Raw genomic sequence first — 22,826 nt, 5'->3', positions numbered from 1 at the left:
CAAGATTTCAAAGCCATGGGAGAGTTGATACTGTAAGACTGTAAGGTTACTTTTATTACCTGAAGCGTGCGAATATGAGAGATTATTTTTATTAGTTAAATAGCGTGGATATGAGAAATTATATTTACTAGTTAACGTCTGCAAATATGAATTACTTTTGTTAACTAATTAAGTATAGTTTTCGAGCACCTAGGCATATTAATAAAATTCGTCAAGAATGAGTGGAAGGTTATATTTATTATGAAAATGGTATGAACAATTGAATACTCTGATTCGAATGATTGAATTATCTGAATTGAATAATTGAATAATTGGTTACGGAAATACAATTGAACGGAGAATGGGAAGTAAGAGACGACAGAGCTATGGCGCTATTGTATCAAGAGACACTGTGCACGAGATTCGTGCCGGTGTTTCAATTCTGTACAGAACATTATTAATAAAGCACTATTACCAGCAGGATACGGCATGGTAATAGGTACACGAGACGTAGAAACGATGCAGTTTATTAGCTGCGACTCTGACGATTGAACTTTCACCGGCACATTTCGTGCAGTATCGTTCCAGCGTTCAGGAACGCGGAAGTAACGAACGGCAGCAAATGCGCGTTACACCTCCTTCGAACGCATACTTCAAACCTATCCAAACAATGTAATTTTCAAGCAATCATTTTTATGGCAACAGAAACCCTGTAGATTATATGCATTTACGAATAGAACACATACATATACAAAAGAGCGAAAACATACAATTAGAAAATATTACTGTATTATCATCAACTGATAAGAATGGATAAGAAAACAGATAAACGTCTATGTAACTTCTGTACCTTGTATTTAATGAAGGTAATTTTTGTTTCGCACAGATATACGCAATCTAGATAATAAGTTCATCAACATTCTTTAGAAACAGAAGTCGGCTCGCGCAAATAATCTGCAGGATGTTATGTATCACACTGCAAGTTATACGACTGTAATACACAACTTCGAAGTCATTACAAGAATTTCAGCTCGCGACTAAGACAAATCGATTAAGATGAATCGATTAAGATAAATCGACCAAGATAAATCGCCTAAGATAAATCGCCTAAGACAAAGCGACCAAGGTAAATTGACCAAGGTAAATCGACTAAGATAATTCTCCGCAAAGATCCGCGGTCCGCTTTGCAAACGCAGAAAATCCAAATCGTGTTTCGCCCGGTTCCCGGAGCATCTGGAGAGATCCGTCATGCTCGGGCACGGGTCAAAACGTGCCGCGACGGGCAAGGGGGGGTTAATTTCAGGCAGCGTGTCCCCGATTCCACGTGGAAATCCCGCGGAACTTGTAAACCGAACGCGGAAATTGAATTCCCCGGTGTCGATGCCGATTCTAACGGCGTACTCCGGGGAGAGCTCAGGTGATTCTACATCCTCGAATGACAAACGCTTCCCTGAATCCGCAGCCAATTAAACCGCCGTGCCGCCGCGCCGGTCGAAACAAGTTTCCGGATAGTTTGGACCCGGTCCCGGCGCGAAACACCGCGGGGAGCGTGCCTTTCAATAAGAGTTTGCGGCGCTAGCAAAGCGATAATAAATATCGACGACGGCGAGGCACACGCGCGCGCTCGATGGCCCTCAACCCTCGTCGCGAGAGAGGCGGAGAAAGAGAGATAAAGAGAGAGAGAGAGAGAGAGAGAGAGAGAGAGAAAGAGAAAGAAAGAGAGAGAGAGAGAGAGAGAAAGAGAGAGAGAGGGAGGCGGTGTTAGTGGGGAGAGGTAGGGGTGCTAGAGGGTAGCGTTTCGCACGGTCGAGTCGGACAGGTTATCTCTCTAATCCTATCGTTTCGGGTCTCCGGTGTTCCGGCTCTGCCGAACTTCCAGGGGCATGAGATTGCATAGATACGGAGGATAGTCCCGGAGATTTACCATTCTAATATATGCGAACGTTAGTTGAATATTCCGCTCCTGGCGGGCAACTGCCGCCGCACCGCCGCGCCGCATCCCCGCCGGAACGTGTCCCCGGCTTCTTTTTCCGACCCGGACACTCCCCCCGCCTCTCCCCGTTTTTCATCGGGATTCATCCGCGTCTTGTTCCTAAAGTGCCCGGAAAATTCAATTATTCAGAATCCAGATGAATTCGGCTAATTCGGGGGGCGGAATCTCTCCGAGCGATTGGACAAGGAAGCTTTGGGCGGAAACGCTGCTCCGTTCGATTCGTCTCTATCCTCTGCGGAGCTTTCGGAAGGTCAGTCGAAAATATCATCCAACGGAATAACTCTTCCAAAACAACCGTTCTATTTCAGGTAATTATTGGGCGCCCACCTTTCGGTGGGGGTCGACTTTAATTAACCACCCTTTGATCTAACTCTGATCAGTTTGATAAATTTTGTTCAAAGAATACTTATGAAAATGTTTCTATTTTTAAGCTTACGTTGTTTAGAAAATGGATTATTATCGAAATATCGTGTTGAAATTTTTCTTGAAATATTTGCTGCAACGTTGAATTTACTGTGTTGATCCAAGATGACTGGTTTTACGCTTTTTTATTTTGAGATCGTTGACGTTATAAATTAGAGTGCTGAAATTTGTGCAAAATAAAAATTTTCAGGAAATAGAGACTAAATAGCAAGTTCATTATTTCTTTAATCGTTTCAAGGGATTACAAATTATAGATTCACGTTGAAGAATTCCTTTAATGTCTCTACTGTTTTATATTATACTTACTCAATTTTGCCATAAATGTGTAAAATCCGTAGTCTAGTTACGCAACTCTTCCTAAACAGATGATTCTGTAAATTTCTTCTCCAATACGCACATTGTACTAAAAATTACAATAATTGTAAATGAATTCAGTCTTGCCAATCTTATAAAGCGGCATTTGCTTTTTTTAGTTATTTTACTTGCTTTTTAAGTTAGTTAGAACAGTAGTTTTAGTGTCAACATTTTAACTGCTTATTTTCTGCTTATTAACTGCTTATAGTCAACAATTTAACCGATTATTTAATCAATAATCTCATAAATTCCATTAAATCAAAGTACTTGATTTCATTAAATTAAGATTGGAAAGTTCTACAACACGATTTACTTTTTCAAAATGTTTACTCAGATCTCGATAAAGTTGAAAAGACAGAATATATAGCCACAATGACTGTCGCGGCTGTCAAAGTGCTAGGCTATCTTCAGACAGCGTACTTTACGAACTTTGCCCGACGACTAAACGCGGACTCGTTCTCGTAAATTAAATACCAGCCCACATGCATTAAATAACATTAAACGCGAACGATAACCGAGCAATTTTCCGAACGGTACTAGAAATTTCACTCTAAACGTTTCCGTGAAGTATTACAACCACCCCTCAACACCCGAGCAGCGTCTCACGCTGGTCCCGCCGACGGACTCATCCCTCGGATTAGGTTTGCAGTCCCTCAGGATTTTTCCTTGACATTTACAGGCTTCTTTTCCAGTCTATTCCTTGGAGCTTCTTCTGGCAGTTCCTTAGAGGATCCCTTCGTCTTACGCTATATAGATCTAGAAGAATAAGGTTAAATGCTGCCACAAAGAATGGGGTTACTGGTATTTGTGAAACCTTCTCACGACGAGTCGACCGGCAGAGGCACTGGCGTCCCTTTATCCTTCGAACCCGTATGCCGGATATTTGGCCGACGGACATACGGGAGAAGAGAATCGGAACGTCAAAAAATATATTGCGCCGACTTTGTTAGCTTTTTCGAGACCGATGATCTTTTTCCCCTTTTATATTACCCGAAACCGGCTGACTGTAACATAGACGACTGATCTATAGAAGAATCATCCCCTAAACTGTATATTAGAAATGAGTTTGAAATTAAGTGTACTCTGGTATGTTTACACAAAATAAAAATTGTTAATAATTTGAATCTGTTCCAAATAATACTTTAATACTCCCAGTTTCTTTGAATCATTTCACTTTTCCAAATTATACCTATCCATTCATTAAAGCATCAAGTCAAAATTACTTTTCCAGTAACCTAATAGTTATTAATAGACTGCTGGTCTTTGTGTAAAATGAAAATCGTCTTCATCGATTGCAAGGCGTAGCAGCCAAGCTAATTTTATCCAGGCTTAAATAATTTTAATAAGCTGCAGTCCATGCACCAACATTTTTAATTTCTTAATCTCATCCCCATTTTATATTTCTCTCATCTATTTTCGTAACATAGTTATCGAACATCAACACATCCGATACTTTTCTATCACAACTTTAAAGACGAGTCTCCGTTACCGTTGAATTGTTTTTACTGCCCGTCAACGGGATCATTCTAGTTCACCAACGGTCCAACATTTAACGCAAACAGTCCATCACTCGTACAGAAATCAATCGGTAAGACGTTCTCCGCCGAGAATCGCCACCGCCGCAACCGCAAAAGTGGTCCCGGAGAGATCCGTGATCTCCCATCTCGTCCGCGTCTGATCGCCCTAACTGCGTTATCGCTCGGCGAATCGTTTAGCCCAATCTCGCGAAAAAACTGCCCCTGGAACAACGACGGGAGGCCGGTAATCTCCGATAACCAGAGGGGGCGGCGGATCTTCTAACCCCCGGTTTCTTCAGCTTCGCCGCTGAGCCGCAATTTCCCGTGGAATCGTCGCGCGGATCGCTGAATGCCGGCACGGTTTTCCACGCGGAACAGGAAACGGCGCGACGAGGCCGATTTCCTGACGGAAAATTGCGCGACGACTGGCAGGAACAGCCCCGCGGCTGGTTTTTGTTAGGCGACGAGGGCGCGAGCGGATCGGCGCTCGTGCAGGTGCGGTAATAACACGTATCCGTACAAAGGAACGTCGGGGGTGGGGTGGGTTTGTCTGCTACTTAAACGCTCGGCGGTGTGCGTTTACGTGTACACTGTACAGTTTAGTGGGCCGCACGGTAGTTAGCAGGCTTAGAGGGGAGGAGGGAAGGGGAGTGCAGGAGGGGGATCAGCAGAGTTCCGCCGGTTTTCGAGCGCGTTGCGGGGTTGGGACTGGCTGGCACCAGATTTATCTCTCTACCCCATCGTTTCGGCCTACGTTGTTATGGGGCGCGGCGGAACACCGGAACGCCAGAATGCCGGTGCACGCCGGGAACTAGGGGAGGCCTGAATACCAGGTTCGCAGGCATCGAGCACGGATCGTTTCGATGTGCTGGTAAATGAGTTTTCTTACGTCCCCGTTTATTCACCCTCTTCGAGGCCGTTTCGCTCTCCGAAGGGCGGCCAACATCGGAACCCCATCCACTTTCGCTCTACCATCCTGATTTGCATTCGACTATTAGAATTTTTCTGTCCCCCCTCCCCCCTACCACCGGTTTCGCGAAATCCTCCAGCCCAGGCCGGAGAAACGTGGCCCGGCGCGAGACCGTTGCTTCCATTGTACGAAGCGCGATCAACGGCAACCAGACCCCATCGATCTCCCGTAGTCGTTGGCAGATATGATTCAATGGCATCGGCGATCTCTTTTGTGCGGCATCGTGTATCGGTCGGTCGGATTTCATCGAGCCGCGGATACGCCGAAATAAGAGCAATTTAGAAGAAGTATGATTGCGAACGTTTGCAGATTCACGGTGATTTTTATCGCGTTCCAAAGATCTGTTATTCGGGTGTTCGGGCTGCTTTTGCATATCTAGGGTACAGGGTTGGCAAAAAGTGGCCTTGTTAATGATTAACCATTATAACTTCGTAGTTGATGAAAGTTGTAAACTGGTTTTAATAATTATTTATATTATAATATATTTAGACCATATTTATATTATAATAGTCACTCGTCGATCTGATTAGTTTTTGCTTAACGCTGGTGTGGGTTAACTAATTACCTAGGGTTTGTTTTCAGGTACGATCAACTTTATATTTGTAGAGTAAAATATACTAAATTTCTTTATTTGAGAATAAACAAGATGCAGAATCCCTCAACAAATAATTCTTTTTCTTATTTATTTCTTTTTTTATTATATTTATTTCTTTTCTTAAGGAATATATATATATATATAAAGTCAACCAGGAGTAACCCGCTCCACTAACCAAATCTCTATTCCTTTCTCGTCCCAAAATTACCATGAAAGTTCGACGAGTTCCACGATCATTTGCCCGATTTCTGCAGGACACGCCGATCCGACCTCCCTAGAAAACACATCGGATATCGTACTAAACCGTAATAGAAGTGTTCGCAGTCTACAGTCACGGTGTTTTTAAGTAATGGGTCTGATATTAGGCGACCCTACTCTAAACGCTCCCCGTGTCCCGGCCTGTTTGTACATTCTACTCAGCCCCTAACTACTCGCTCGGAGGCCATATTACCTGTCGGTGCATTCTGTTGGGGCACAGTTCCCGGGGCCGGGAGGGGGGTTGATAGCGGCCTCCCGGCTTCTGGGGCTCCCTCGTAGGAGGGGTTGGGACTGGCTGGCGCCAGGTTTATCTGCCGACCCCATCGTCTCGGCCTACGTTGTTACGGGGTGTGCCCGCGTGACGTAGTGGAGGTGGACGTGAAGTGTCGAGGGAGCCGGAAAGGGAGCGAATCGACAGATCGCTGGGGAGGGAGGGAGGGAGGATGGACTGGAGAAGAAGCGGAGTCTGCCGGGAGGGCTCGGGAATTACATCTGAGAGTCGAAATTTAGTGGGCTGCGCGTATTTACGTGACTTTGAACCCGCCGGTAATTATCGCCGTCGCGTTTTGATCCCAGTGCCGGTGAGAAGGGGGTGGATCGGTCGAGGAGCAGCCAAAAAGAAGACGGCGAAGAGGGCGGCGGGAACGGGGGCGTGAACGAGGACGAGAAAAGGGGTGGAGGAACGCGGGTGTAACGTCCGTTGCAGAACCGAGGTCCGCGTCCGTCTGTCTATCCGTCTGTCTATCCCTCCGAACCACCCCTCATCTGCCGCGCCGCGCCGCGCCACGCCGCGCAAAAGCATTGTGTCAGGACGTAACAACTCGCGATAGTGCGACGCGCCGTTTCCCATGGGGCACCATTATCCTGATTTAGCGGCGCGGCTACGACTCTATTTCCTACGCGTTTCCCGGCTACGCTTCCTCCCTTTGTCCGGCTTAGCTTTATTTGCGCGAAAAAGGGAGAGAGAGGAGAGGCTCTGCTCGGGGCCAAACGGATTGACGCGTTCGAGTGCCGCGCGTCTAACCCGCGGCGCTCGTTACGATCTCCAATGCGATTACGTGATACCCTCTGCCGTCCGTACCGACACCTTGCACGCTCCCCGAGACCCGAGGACAGACGGCGACCTGCACACCGTGTCTCTCGTCTCTCGTCTCTCGATGCGCTCCACGCATTTCCTATCGAACCCTTAACAAGGAACCGCGACGGTCCAGCGACTTCTGCACTTTGTCACCCGGGTCCTTTGACCGGTCGTAAAAGGAACGGAAAAGAGGAGGCGGGGCGAAACTCCGCGATTCTACTCTGCGAAACCCTCCCGTAATCAATGGCGGCGGATGTATTCTTTTGATCACTGCACGGTTTAAAATGTTACGCATATTTCTGAAGATGAATTGGATTTATGAAAATGTTGAGGTTGGGAAATGTAACGGGTGTGCAGAAAGACTTTACTCGACGAGACAGATGAGTACTATGTGTTGCAATTAAAACATAAATTTGACTTTCCGACTTCAATTGTCAATGTCAAAGAGACTTTCGCGGTGATATGTACTTTTTATACACCCTGTACGTCTCGATAATTTACGTTTACTTGTACGCTGCGTGAACAATTTTCCAAAACTGAATCAACGAGTTCATTCGATAAGTCTTAGAAATCAACCCTTACCCAATTTAGAATTTCTACGAAAATTCGTACAGAGTCGACAAGTGCAACAACCCCGCACCTTTAAATCACGCAAAAGAATCATTATCAATTTGAACATATTCTCGCACGCATTATTACCTATGAGGCATTTTTAATTTAACTCTAGATTGCCTAAGCAAGTCATTTTGACTGCTTTTCAATTTCAATTAGAAAAATAATTATGTAAATAATGACACAGCTTCTTATAATTTTGTGACTTTTTCTACAACATATAAATGCGTTTATTAATCATTGTTGTTGCCCCCTCCCCTCCTTCATTTCCGGTATACATATGTGTGTTATACCTATATTGCCGAAAAGCAGTCATTTTCCCGTCTTCAAGTTCCCGTCTTTCTAGTGTTAATTATTTATTTCGAATGTACTAGATACTTGTACGTGCTGCTAATAATCCGCGGGAATTCGATAAAACAAAATTTCATCGAACAATAAAACTGCTGGCGCCAGTCGAATCAACGGGAAGCAGTGCTCACCCGGCATCCAACCCAGTCGCTCATCCAAAGATCGCCGGATTGGATCCGCGTAAACGCGGTAAGAATTCCAATCAATTCCGCGCAGCTTCCAACCCCCGCTTCTCTCGATCCGCTCGCGGAATCCGCGTAACGGCGGCCGCCACGCGCCGGGAACCAATAAAATCGCGATGGGCGATCAATAAACACGGGGGTACGTACCGGAGCGGAACCAGAGCCGAAAATCGGAGGGAGAGTGAGAACGAGAGAAAAAGAGAGACAAATATATATATAGATAGGTAGATAAAGAGAGAAAGAGAGTGAGGGAGAGGCTGGTCGCGTCCCGGTCAGCCGGAAACCGAAACGAAAATACACAGTCGTGCGCGGGGACCTGCGCGGGCGTTTATATTTGTCAAAGGATATAAAAGCTAAACATTAATTCGCCGCGGGGGGTGTGTGCTCCTCGGCCCCCGCCGGCTCCCCACCCTCGGCCAGCGTCGATAAATATCGCGACCGCGGGAAATTAATACGCGACGCGGTAGTTGCTGCTGTTTGAAACGAGTATTTGCGCGGATACACGCGCGCCAGAGGCGGAGAAAGAGGGATCGACGAGAGAAAAGAGAGAGAGAGAGAGAAAGAGAGGGGAGAGAAGGTTGGGAGAGGGTGGGGAAGAGTATGCCGGCCGGATTACGGAGTGCACTGGATGTGGATTACGGGGGTTGCTCGTTAAATAGCCTGCAACCGTAGCCGGAGCCACGGCCACGAATAAAGACACGACATTACCGTTCGGCTCCTTATTATCCTCGCATAGTGTGCGCCAGTGTAAGTGCAGGTGCGCGCGCGCGCACACACCGGCACGGACGACCGGGTAGCTAGGGCGCGCGCCGGTTATTATTAGGGATTCAAGGTATTAAGCGTACTCAGGGGGTATCGATCTTCTTATTCGGCCACCCTGCGTCATACTTAAATACAATCTTTCGGGAGCGGTGTAATCCTCTTAGCGAAGTACTGGCTGCTGCTCTCCGCGCCTGCCGTCTAGCGGACGCTGATAGCGCGTGCCATTGTTTCTTATCGCGACCGATTAAGCCTGTGCGCGCGTTACCAAAAATCACGGGGCCGATAGGAGTCGGCCGCGAAAGATGTAGATGCTGCTACACGCCGTAACGAGATATTTCGGTTGCGTAATCCTCTTAGAACAGCAGTCGCCATTAGCGACGCGTTGCCGGGGTTAATTTTTCACTCGCGAGGGTGGTTCACTCTGTGCCGCCGCCTTCGACGCGGTCTCCGAGTTATGGCTGGAATGCGGCGTGTCACGGTGTCTTGCGACGTGTCGCGTTATTAATATTGATAATGAAGAGGATGCAACGAAAGGAGGCGGGCAGTCGATCAATAGATTGCGGACCTTCGTGCGCGTCGAAGTTTGAAACGTGTAATTGATTTTGGGAAATGGAATATAAAAGTAAGAGTTTGTGCAATAATCCGCTATTTTTGTGACAAGAGTTTCATGGAATTAATTAAGTAGCTGTGGCCTAGTAAATCGATTCAATAAAATCTTCATTACTATAAATAAATTTTAGATATAAAATCACTTCTTCTGTACACTTTTAGAATTTTAATTAATTTATATCTTTACCATAATTATTTTAGTGTAACGTATAATTTTTGTATAAAGTATAATTTTTGTATGAAGTATAATTTTTGTATGAAGTATAATTTTTGTATAATCCTTTGCACAATTTTTAATACTTCTGATACATTGCAAAGTCTGGAGCCCGTATATGTAAACAAATGAAATGAAATTACATCTACCGATAAATATTGAAGCACTTCATACAAGAGTATGAGAAGCAGCGGCGAGTGCATGTTAAAGCGATTTCAACAGAGAGTGCGCACTCTAAATGATAATGCAGTAGGAAGCAATAACGCTTTAACGATACAATGAAACATAAGTTTATGGAGCAGTCACTTCGTTCCGCCGAACGCATTAAGCGCGAGATCGCCGATGGTATCGCCGTTTCTTCATCAAAAGAAGATACACGGCGAAGCAAAGTAACAGCACCCATTTATCGCCAGCAGATCAAAGAGCGAATTCTTCCCCTTCATTGCCCGGTTTATATGTTCCGTCAAATGAAACTCTACACGAATTCAATCGGCCCGTACGGCAGAATCGTTTAAAGCAAACTCATTTTATGCGTTTTCGCACGATCCCCGTTCCCGCGTTAGAACAGCTTAAATTTCCAGGGTCATCGAGCAGATCCTTCGAAATGATTTTCTTGCCAAAAATCTATCGGCGAAGGGGCGACCCAGGGCCTCGATTTAGCAATTAATCCACGGCGCGTCCTCGCCCCCCGCCCCGCCCCGCCCCACCTCTTGCCAGCGTTGATCGATCGGTTAACGAAACCGATTTAATCAGCGCCCCGTACACGACTGGCCAGTCCTATTAATTAGCGGAATAATCGGATCACAGGGAATTACGTGTTAACCGTACTCCTGCCGGCGTGTATTACTTTCGGTAATAGGCTCCATTACCGTCTGTGGAACTGATCCGTTACTAATGTCAGCAAGTCCCGGCCCCCGAGTGTCGTTCTAACAACGGAACACCAGAGATCCGCGGTCCGACAACCGCCGGGAAATTAATTCACTGATAAGTCGCGTGTGACGCGATCGAATTAATTCGCGGCGCTCGTACCGCACGACCGAGGATTAATTACCTTGACAACCTCTTTCCGCTCCGAGATCCATTTTCGCGCCGGCAAATATTTCCTTGGTCGTGCGATCGTCTCGCGATCTTCGATCCGATCGCATTTCTCGAATGGTTGCAACGCTACAAGCTTTTACGAAATTCATCGTGAAAATAAGAATTCTCTTGGGTCCGACATTTTAGGGTAACGACACACAGTTTTCCTCCATTGTAGTTATTATAAAGTAAATTCTGGAAACTAGGATTTCCCCTCGCCTCGAAATTTTAGGGTAACAATACACAATTATTCTCCATTCGATTACAATGAAATAATTATGAAAATAAAAACTCTCCCTCACCTCGAAATTTAAGGGTACCGATACAGAGTTTTTCTCTCCGCCGCAATTTTTACGAAGTCAATTATGAAAATACTAATATTCCCGTTCAATTTAATCTCCACCGTTATCGTTTTTTCGATCCAGGCGATTTGTTAACCTGTTTGCGTTTCCACAGCATCGATACCACGCGCACCGTTCTCTGCGCGCCGCTTGTTTGCACGAGACTAAATACGCGTGTAATCCAGCGTGCTCGAGCAAATAAAGAAATAAAACATTACAAGACTGTTGCATACAAATGTTGTTAGCAAATAAATACCGTAACAGATACAACGGGGAACAAAACGACCCGCATCCGTTGCCAGAGGGTCAACCCTTAACAGGAGGGGTTGTACGTTCGTGCGCGGCCAATGTTACTCTTTGCACAGTCGAACTCGTTCCGGGAGCAAAGCGTGCGCGCGTTAAGCAAACAGTGCCGCAAAAATTTGATTTGCAACGAGTCGACCGCGGCTTTCGTACGTTCGCGATAAAAACGAGCTCGCGCGATTTCGAGCGGCGGAGTAATTAATAATACTAACGAGGCTGCTGCGAGGTTTCGAATTTGAAAAAAGAAATTGTTGGAAAATTGCCGGCGGATAAAACGTTAACGAGAAATAATCGAAATATATCCTTGTAAAAATACGACGGCGTATTACAGCGCAGGTAAGAGGGTTGGTAATATTCGCGGCTGGTATTTAGCCGCTGACCGAATCGGTCGACGTCGTCGCTCTGATTAAAGAGTCTCGCCTCCTCGAGACTGCTGCCGCCCCCTCGTCCGAGGAGTAAACTTTTCCGCGACGAGGCTCAAAGGTTCGCGGCGTGTTCCGCCGAGAAGATCTCATGGAAAAAGGGAACTCACCGTAGAACCAGCAGTGTTTCTCGCCGAATCGCGGCCGGAGGAACGTGTACTGTGGCTGGGGCGGAAGATGGTCCAGGAGGGCGGCGACGCCGGCGACCAAGAGCGGCCCACCCCACGCGTAGATGGTGTACACTCGCAGTCTGAGGGCCTCTTGGCCCTTCTCCAAGCTGGCTGGTCTCAGATCCCTGCGAACAAAAAGGAGAACGACCGGTCAGATCGACGCGCTGGAAAGAAACGGAGCCACGCGCGCGCGCGCGCTCGCGCTCACAGCGAAACACAGGCGATCGTTCGGGGCGCACTTAAACGCTGCCCTGGAATGCGAACAATAAAACACCCCGGCGATCCCGCAGCCGAGTTTCTATGGGAGTTCCATTAGAACCGGGAATAAAAGTTCCAACGCTGCGGAACGCGGCGCTCCTTCGAGATCGATGGCCGGCCGTTTTGCGTAATCAGGACCGGCGACCGCGACGCTTTTCGTTTCAATTAACCCTCGTGAACGCAATTAGCGGTTCTAGACATCTCGTGAATTACCTCGGGTCTCGAGCCCGAGAACGATTACACGCCGCGCGTTCCCAACTACGCGACCGTATTTCCCTCCGGCTTGGCATGGAGATGCTCGTTCGAAACGTTACAATTTTCACGAAACCGGAAATTTACAGGTTTGCCGGGCGCTTTCGCCGTTGCACTTGGACCTTCGAGCTGCAAGATTTTTCAGCCGGCAATGTCGAGGGTGCAATTAACCTTTTGCTGTACTTCGACGAATACGACCGGTGACAGAAATGTTTGCTACTAATTGTCGACAGGGTCGAAACATTTCACTAAATGTAGGCAATAGATATAATTTTGCTTCTTTTTCGAAAAAAATTATTACAATTGAGAACGTTCTAATTGGGTAGATAATGATACGGCAAGGGGTTGATCATTTTCAAGATAGTACAGGACAATAACGATAGAATTGCTATCTCAATTCCAACAAATTAAAATAAAATAAAAATCAATGTAAATTTTTAATAGATCTACCAGGTTGAAAATAATATAACAGCATTCTTCACAACTGTGCTATCGTCGATGCATACAACATTCTGAGCTTTATTCAGCAATTTTCGCAAACATATGTTTGCAGGTATTTCTCGTAGATAATACAACAGCAATTCACTTGATTTAATTGCCAAAAATTGTATAGAATCCGCAGTCCACAAATAACATTCTGACCAATGTGAAACAGCAAATTGTTAAATAAAAGTATCATTTTGTACAAAGGGGACCCCCGGTAACCCAGTTGCCTGTGCAAGAATTAATGCGAATGTTTTCGGATTCGTGCACGTTAATCGATACACCTCTACGCATTCGTTTCAAAAATAATTCCCCGGCGAACACAGGGAACGGATTCAACGTATGTATTTCGGTAGTGCACGGGGCAGCGGTGAAGCACGCTGCAACATATCTCGCTAAATGTACTCCAAAGAATTCTCTGCACATGCCTGCACACGCCTATACACGGCTGCGCACACGATGCTCCGAGTTTCCGCACGGTCCTCGTGTTTCGCGGAAATCGTAGAGGAAACGTCGGCAATTAACGTGGGTTCTCGAGCGCGAGACTAGCCGAGCCGAGCCGAGGTTAGGAGAGACGAGACGAGGCTAGGCGAGCGAAGGAAAAGGTGCAAAGCCATCGACGCCAGAGCGTGGCTCTCTCTCTCGCCGTCGTTGTGACGAGCGAAACAATTACCTTGGACGCAATTAATGCATGCCGGGCATTCCACGGACACCGTCGAACACCCGGGCCTTTTTTAAAAGGCCTGACCGAGCGGAACGCGCGCAGTTCCTCCGGAAAGTTTCCCGACTATTAGCATCGGCACCGAACACCGGCTCTCCCGGAGCGTTATTATGCAACTCGCAGGGGGTGCTGTGTGCCCAGTCTCTCTCTCTCTCTCTCTCTCTCTCTCTTTCTCTCTTTCTCTCTTTCTCTCTCGTGTTTCAACTTCGGGAGGTGGGCCGAGAGAGGCGAGGCGACACGGCGATCGTTGCTCTATTTTCGCCCGCCGCTTCCTAAGTGACAATCGGACGAACAATAACCGTGCTCCCGAGGAAGTTACACGTCGCCGTCCCTCACCGATGCAAATGCCGCGCCCCGAACGCGAATGAATCGGCAATAAGGAGGATCGGCGTGCGGGGCTGGCTGGCCGGCTTCCAGCCCGAAAAACGGAGCCCCTCGGATGACGGGGCGCGATAAAAATGACGTCGGGATCAGACGCCGACGCGGCGCGGAATGACGGTCGTTTGCGTGTCTGCGGCTGCGTTGTCGGGGCACTGTCTCCGGCGAATTCGCCGCGAGTAACGACCTAATTAACCGTGACGAACAATAAACGCGAGGAACACGGGGAAACCTGGCCGCGAGTTAATTGCCGCGGACGAGATCCGCGACATTCGCTGTACCGGCGCCGCAGCTCGTTCTGCGTGCTGTACCGCCGTCCCAGTGAATCGCTTATAGCCCTGCGATTGACGAACAGAGCGCAGATATGTAGAAGTTGTCGACGAAATATAGATATCGTGAAATACGGTTATGTATTTTATATATTATTATGGAAATACGGTTATGAAAATATACAGATTAATCGTGATGATATGAAGATATAGCCTAACCCTCTTAGTGTCGGTCGAAAAAGCCGAATCTCACGGTTTTACTAGGGTTTGGAAAAAGGCTCGTAAAAGCCAAATGAAAAGCAGTATTTACGTAATTCGAGAAGCAGTGTATTAAGGACGAAATTGAGAATGAAACAGTGATGCCAATTTTTCTATATTCACTGGAAATTGCATAAATAACAAAGGTATAAGTATGAGGCAGTTTTTCACTAAGATGGTTAAACCACTAGGTGAGCAAATTCTTTTTGTTAGTTTAGATATATGGATACAGTGGGCAGCAAGTGAAAACTTTTTAAATGACATGACACTTTTAAAACTAGTGTAAATGACTTGGATTTTTCTTTAAATACAATATTTTCCTTTTTAGGTCTGATTATTATTTGGAATAAGGAGAGTGTAATAAAAAGGTGAGAAAATGGCGGTTTCTTAATTCCAAGTAGCATTACAATGTAACGAAGGTATTTTAGTCATTGTTCAGTGAACTAGTCCTTCTAACATTTACAGAAAAATTCACGTCATTTAGACCAGTCTTATTAAATAATTAGTCATAAAATTTTCGAATTTAGATCAACCGAGAAGTCTCTGACAGAGGAAGGAAGACAGCTCAAATAATGGACAGCGCTAAGACAGAGTTCATTAAAAAGCCATTGACGAGTCCTCAAGGCGACCTAAAACGGAACGCCCTCTTTCCTTTCATTCTCCCATCATTCCTGAAAACCCACCATTATAATTCGCATTATAACCTTTGAGCGAAACGTCGAAACGAGAGTTTAATATTTTTGTCACCAATTAGGCGTCTCCTTTTCACGGTAACGCGTGGACAGGGGGCGGCGGGATCATATTTCTGTAAAAGGGAAACGGAATCACGTTAATTGCGAGCGGACGCGAAGAGTTCGCAACTGCCGTGATAGGGCGGGCGACGGGCAAAGCCGCGGATAATAGGGTCAGTCCTGATCCGGTCGCGGATTTATCGGCCCGGGATTATTAACGAGACTTCGGATTCATTATATTTGGACCCCGGTCGTGGCGACCAATGACTGCCGGAATCGTAAAGCTACGCGATTGTCTGGCTAGTTTAACGTCGCTATAACAACAGAGAGCACGGGGTGCCGTGACGGCGCGGCGCGGCGCGGCGGGCACCAGCGACGGCTTTACTGCGCGCGGAGGGTCGCTGCCGCTCGTAAATCGCACCCTATCTGGAGCGACGTTACTGCGGATATGGCGAACGTCGAGCATGGCTGTTGTCAAAAAGTGAAAATTGATGCCGGACCCGGGGGCGAGGCGTCTCGCGGCACCGTCGGACAAACCGGGAATCATAAAAAGAAACGTTCCGGGGGATGATTCAGCCAGCCTCGGATAGATTGCATGGAACCTACGAGGGTGCGACGAAAGATAGTACTTCTGGCGTGAAATCGAAACGGTTTGAACTGCATTAATAGCACGCAGCGTAGTAACAAGAGTTTAAATTAACTTGTTCATTGGAAGGCTAGTTTAGACCCGTCGCTAGCTCGGTGTTCTGATCTTTGCTGGCTAAGTGCTCCTCGATCTGTTATCTCGCGACTCGATTACTCCCGGTCGGTCGTACTAATCTGCTCTCTGTTAAGCTAGTCCAATTGTTGGTGCGCGGAAGTGCATTTCTGGGAAACGATTTCTTAAAAATGTTCTTGTAATTACGAGGATAATAACCATTCACAGTTTCAATAGTATTTCCTGTAATTAAACCCTCTTGTACAAATATATTTCCTTACCATGTTCGTAAACTATATCTAAATAAATCTGCAAGGATTTAATATGCTCAATAAAAATAAAATATATAGCACCCATTAAAATACTTTATTATTAATAACTAAAACTTTGAGTAGGTTACTACGCGGATCAATATACGACAGGGCTAGACCCGCGGTTCCATTTTTACCAAAGCTTACGCAATCGAAATAGAGCAAATGGATAAATTCTAATCTAGAGTAATAAACATTTCGATTTTTCCGCGAATGGAAGGCTTTAACAGAAACAGCGAACCGTGGAAAATCTCAGTTTCGAAGTATGTAAAATAAATCGCTAGCTAAGGATTTAATTGGATCCATCCAGGACTACCACGAACTCGTGAAAATCCTCGCGAAGATTAACGACTAGATAACGAAGGGACGCTAATGGAACCGTCCAGGTACGTTCAGAGCCCTCGCTAGTTCGCCATCCAGATCCCGTGCAGCGGTAGAGCTCTCCTCGATCGGCTATCTCGCGACTCGATTACTCCGTGCCGTTGATACCATAATCTCGGCCACAATTTCGCAGCGAGCGCGGCCGTATCTCAGAAAGCCAGGAAGACACCGGAGTACGTCACCGGGCACCGGGGCGTTCTTTGTCTAATTGCCGTCGCGATCATTTCCCTAATCACCGGGCCACGATTTACTCGGCTCGTAAACCGCCGGACCAGGGCGGAGAGAGAGAGAGAGCGAGAGTTCGGCGTCGCGACGCAACGCGCCGGTCCTCTCGCGACGACGTCTCCGCCGAAAAGGACGAGGCCGGAGCGAGGGGCCACGAGATTAATATATTCCTGGCAGCACGGTTCATTTCCGGGAGTGCTAATTAGCCGTCACCGCGGCCGAGTCGCACGATTAGTCGCCGACTTGGCGCACGGCCGGCCCGAGGAAACTTTCGCGGAGCGGATCGAGAGGCGGATTGGGCGCCGCACGGTACACCGAAACTATCATCAAAACCTTTAAACTCAAAGTTGTCGGTAGGCAGATTTTAACTTATGGATTGGATACTCTAATTAGGCTTTTACAGGTTGGCAAAAATGAAATGAACCTTACTTTTATAACTAAGTGAGCAACAACGTGAAGTGAAAAAATGTGAAGCTCGCATCTTTTCGTGGGCGCAATTATTAGGTCGTTCGGAAAGTCATTTCGTTTTTTTCTTGGTGGAAATGAAACACAATAGATTACTAAACAAAATTTATTGTAAAGAATCGAACAAAATTTTTAGCAAACAAGACTTACTACATCAGTCGTCCAATTGTATAATGATTATGCAGCTTGAGCGTGAAGTTGGCTGTGAAAAAATTAAGTCTTTTCTTGGGAAAAACGAAATTACTTTCCGAACAACCCAATATTTCCAATTCTGCAAAATGAATATTATTCCTGGTGGCAAGTACAGCATTTCTTATCGCTGACATATCAAACATTGCTAATTATTACATTTCTGAAACGATGAATTGCAGATTAATATTCTAAGAAGAAATGGAATACGTTTATTGCAAAATTGTGGGCTCGAACAATGTTTACTTCGCATAAAAATCAGTAGTCCGGTAATTAGCTAGTATGAAAAGTTTTGCATAGAAATTTTCGAATGACATTCGTCGATGCCTTGTACGTTGGCCGTGATTTCGGGGGCATCTGTACCACTGTGCGCGGAGACGTGCCACGCAGCGCCGGGGCGCGTGGTTTCGCGTCTCGCTCCGTCGTCGGCGCGGCGCCACAATAATTTTCCGCCCTCCCGCCGTTTCGTTCGCCGAAAATGGAGCTGGAGAGAGCAAAAGAGAGAGAGAGAGAGAGAGAGAGAGAGGGAGCTGGCGAGCCGCTGCCAGGGATCATGGGGGAGCGCATTAAATATTACGGCCGCAGAAAATTAGGGAGCCGTTACCGTGACCACGGGCGCGCGTGCGTGCATCACGCAGAAGCAGCCGCTTCTTTTGTTCGCCGCGTATCGCGAATATTTTTATGGGCCCTGTTTCCCATGCGCCGCAGAAAACGCCCGGCGATACTCCGGTATCGGCGTCGGCCGCCCGACGCAGCCAGGCAATTTGCGAACGACGACGACGTCTTCCGTGACAAAGAGGATTACGCGGAACGTGCTGCTCTCTTCTTTCGCATCCTCTTCTTCTCTCTCCCTCTCACTGCCTCTTTCTCTCTCTCTCTTTTTCTCTCTTCCCCTCTCTGTCTTCGCCTCATCTCTCTCGCGCAGCCTTCCCCGTTCCAGCTCGCCGGAAATATAACCCATTGTCGGAGCACGGAAGAGATAAAGGTTATTTTTGTAATAATGGATTCCCCGTGAAGGGTTTTCCATTCGGTGGCTGCCGCGCCGCCTCCGACGGGATACACGCGCTTCATTATCGTGTAGCCCTTGCAAGGAACCTGCGAGAGCCGGCTTAAACACTGACAAAGGACCCGTCCAAATAGCTTCTTTTAATTGTACGGCCGCGTTTCTCCTCCTCCCCCACCCCCGCGAGGAAAATAATGCATGCCAGACGTTTAACCCTCGCAGTCGACCCCACCATTCGCGTCGCGACAATAACGCGAAAATAAATTCTAGCCGGCGAAGAACGGCGATAAATAAAAAAAAAAGGGTTACACGGCAACGCAAATAACTCTCGATACAATCGCGCGTTCGGCCGCCTCTCGATTTACAAGGGATATTCCCCGGTTTGTTTCGCGCGGCCTCGAATATCGCGGGCCCGGATGAAATGTGTGTGCGCCGCGGAAATATCTGTTTTTCGCGTGTTTGCACGGAAATAATAATGGCCGAAGGGAAACCGATCGAAATTTTATTCGGGCATCATTGTTTTCGGCGGTGCGTGCCCGACGCGGCCGCGACGCCGGGGTTTTCTATCTTTTTGAAATCGCGTCGGCGTCGGCCATCTTGGATACGCGCGGATGTTTTTATGATCGCGTTATTATGCTGTAATTGAATATAAACATCGCGTTTACGTGTACAATCTTGCGTGCGGCGCGGGTTCATGGTTATTTGAAACATCCCGTGTACTCGGGTAATTGTTGCTAAAACGCGGATTTTATGGGTTCGCGACAGAGGAGAGATTAAAAGCGTATCTACGTTCCGGTAATTTATACGTGTACACACGAGCGCGTATACATTCCGATATAATCGGATAAAATTATTAATGGAAAGAAACAGATATTTTAAGTCCGCTAGGCTGCGATTAACGATTTTGCGTAGAGATTTAATTGTTCGATCTGCAGTTTAATTCAATTTTGTAACGACGCGAGAAATGTTCCGACCAACTCAATTGTTTTCAGGGAAGAAATACCAAGAAACATCCCTTCCTTTAAACAAATTTTAATTAAAGTACATTCTACTTTATCAGTATATTAAATTAGTATGTCACGATACAAGAAATTTGCAAAAATTATAAAAAGGAATTGTCATCTTGTTCCTGTATTTCTTTTTTAGAAAATTGTCCCGATCCACTTAGGGAGATTGCAATTACTTAGCTGCTACATCGATCTCTCGTTGCATCGGGCAAACAGCTAGGATGATGGTTTCGCTGCTAAATTGTCCGGGGGTGAAGAGAGCCGCGACACTGAAACGTTTCTGTCGCGAATAAAGGGGGTGGGGGGTTGGATCGGCAAGGTAAGACGCGAGGGGATATTGCGTAGTGAAGCGGCGGTGTCGACGGGCCGTCGTCGCCGGATAAAAATGCGTAAATTACAGAGCCGCCACCCCTTTGGTTCTTCTGTCTGTGGGTCTTGTATCTTTCAAGCGCACGCGGCGAGCGCAACGCCGCGCCGACTGTCTCGCAGCCAGAAGGTAAGAGCCCTATATTTATCTGCCCGATATGGTAATTATACGGACGGCAATTAGTGGCAGTGCCAGTTAGAGGTACTGCTCTAGCAGACGGTATCGCGCCGCGGCCTCGCAGAGAATACGGAACGGGAAGGATAGGTCATTACGGGGCCGGCGAGATGGACAGAGAAGATATTATGTATCTCGCCGGCTCGCCGCCGCTCGGCTCGGCTCCGCGCGGCGGTTCTCGCTCGCGTGTGTACAAGGAAAAAAGGAATCCCGGTTTCCGCGATAAAACGTCCGGCACGCGGCTACTGCCCCGATCTCCGGTACGAGCTCCTAATGCGAGCGGACCGCGAACAGTGTCCCATTAAGCCGTGGGTATCAAAGAAACCACGCTGAAGAATCTGAACCGTCCGAATCCACTGGAAACTGCGTCGCTTCTTTTTCATTATATTCACCGATATGTTTCAGGATGCATCAGGTACAAGAGGTAGTAAACATAACATTCCATTATTATTATTTAGAAAATATCTCATCTTCATACTAATATATTTAACCCATTCGCTGCCAAGGACGAGTATACTCGTCTTTGGCAGGGTGTCACGCATTGCCAGGACGAGTATACTCGTCCTACTTTAAATATATTATAACATGCAGGCTTTTGAATTAGCAAATTTTTTCTGGCCACAAACATAAATATAAATATGTAAAAAACTTGAAAAAATACTACAAATAAATTTTTTTACAAAAATAATACTTTATTTTTTATAGAAAATGATAAAATATAAATGGCAATGGGAATGACTTCATATAATTTAGGCTTGGCAGCGAATGGGTTAATAAATAGGTAAGCTTAAAATCTTCGTACGAAAACATTCAGTTGTGTTAAAATGAGAATAAGTAGCATAGATATAATGATATTTAATGTATTATGCATCAGAAGACGTTTCAAAAGCAATAGAGAAATTTGTTTACCGATGCATTTTACAAGATGCTCTGGCACCTCGTATAAACTCAATTTATTCCGTTTATTTCACTTTATAACCGAAGGACTAAATAATACCATGAGATAGTGCCTTTAAATTAATATGACAACAAGTTTAAACAACAGTTTTGCAAAATTGAACTACAACATACCCTTGAATATATGAAAATTCGAAATCTGCCGTTTGCATTGTTCACACCCAAGTCAGCATAAACAGCGTTAACGCCGACTATTGGACATGCTTTAACCTTTTAGGTACGGCAGGATTTTGCGCAAATAAAGTTCTTCGTAACTAAATTACGATTTTCTCTTAATATATATTTTTTCCGGATATCTATATATAGTACTAATAACATACATTCTTTCCTTAATATATTGTATATACATACTTTCACTTTAATTGTTTGCTTTAATAAATAATAAAACAATTGCGTAAAGCACGAGCCATTCGCGAAAGTCACTATAGCGGCGCGTAGTATCTAAAAGGTTAAGAACGGAGAGACAAAATTGTTACACGATTCACCACCCTCGTTCGCCGGTGGTCTCCGGTAATAAAGTAACGAACCGCGCCTTCCCAGTTTTGTCCAGCACTCGCTCGTTTTCTTTCTCCCCCCCCGGACTCCTCGTTCTTTCCAGGATCACGTTCCGCGGGCTCTCCGCTTTTTCTTTCCCATGACACGCTGATTAACCGACGTCAATTCCGCGACAAGGTTTCTTCCGCTTTCGGAACGTTACGCGGTCGTTATAACTAATTAACGAGCACGCATCCGTTCGCGCATAAATTCCCGTCGCCGAAGATAAGAGCAAACCGAGAGCGCGGCGAGTGATCCCGCGCGCCGCGAAGAGGCTCGAAATAAATCATTACGCTCCGCACGGGGAAGTTCCGCGGCGGCGGCCGCCGCGGTAGACAGAGAGCCGAAAAGACGCGCGGCACTTTGTTATCGGTTGGATTATTATCCAACGAGCCTGCGTCCGCGGGGATTATCGAGCCCCTTCGAATAACTTCGTTTCTCCTCGTCAAAAATGAATAGAGTTCCTCGGGGGTCTATCATAAATCTTCCCGGTTCGGTTCGATTCTACTTTATAGGCTGGAATCTATCGATTCGTTAGCGGTCTCATTATCGGCGCGCCTCCGTGTAAGCCGACATTTTTCGGGCCCGCTTCGCGAGCGTACAAATTAATTGGTAATTTATACTTGTCGCGGGTCGGTTCATTTGAGCGTACACGATACACGCGAGCTATTTATCCTACCTTTCTTGTTATACCATGCACGTCAGCTTATAGTCGTATACAGTGTAATTTCATAATAGTTGTCGTCCCGGTTAATTAGATATTGATTTGATCATCGGGACGGGGTTACTTGTTCTTAATCGTCACTGTACATGTCGCATAAAAATTTGATATGACACGTGTGAGGTATCGTACATACTAGAAAATGAAAGCAGCTGTTAAACTACTTATTACTTCGAGTTTGAAAAATTAGTAAATATTCTTCAAACATCTTTAAATTTTCTTAAAATTATTACTGTCA

At 46.2% G+C, this 22,826-nt stretch overlaps 1 protein-coding gene across 1 annotated transcript in view; it reads right to left on the bottom strand.

The window, feature by feature from the left end:
* Mthl1 (adhesion G-protein coupled receptor methuselah-like 1) overlaps nt 1-22,826 on the bottom strand; it is a 239,277-nt gene that overhangs the window by 35,386 nt on the left and 181,065 nt on the right. Inside the window, exon 5 of the mRNA XM_078189317.1 lies at nt 12,148-12,332. Within this exon, the coding sequence (XP_078045443.1) occupies nt 12,148-12,332 (185 nt within the window). The remainder of the gene's footprint in view (nt 1-12,147; nt 12,333-22,826) is intronic.

This window comes from Augochlora pura, chromosome 8 (genome assembly GCF_028453695.1).
Source record: "Augochlora pura isolate Apur16 chromosome 8, APUR_v2.2.1, whole genome shotgun sequence".
In the NCBI taxonomy this organism is placed as follows: domain Eukaryota; kingdom Metazoa; phylum Arthropoda; class Insecta; order Hymenoptera; family Halictidae; genus Augochlora; species Augochlora pura.
The sequence above is the reverse complement of the archived record's forward strand: the minus strand, read 5'-3'. Positions and strand labels throughout refer to the sequence as shown.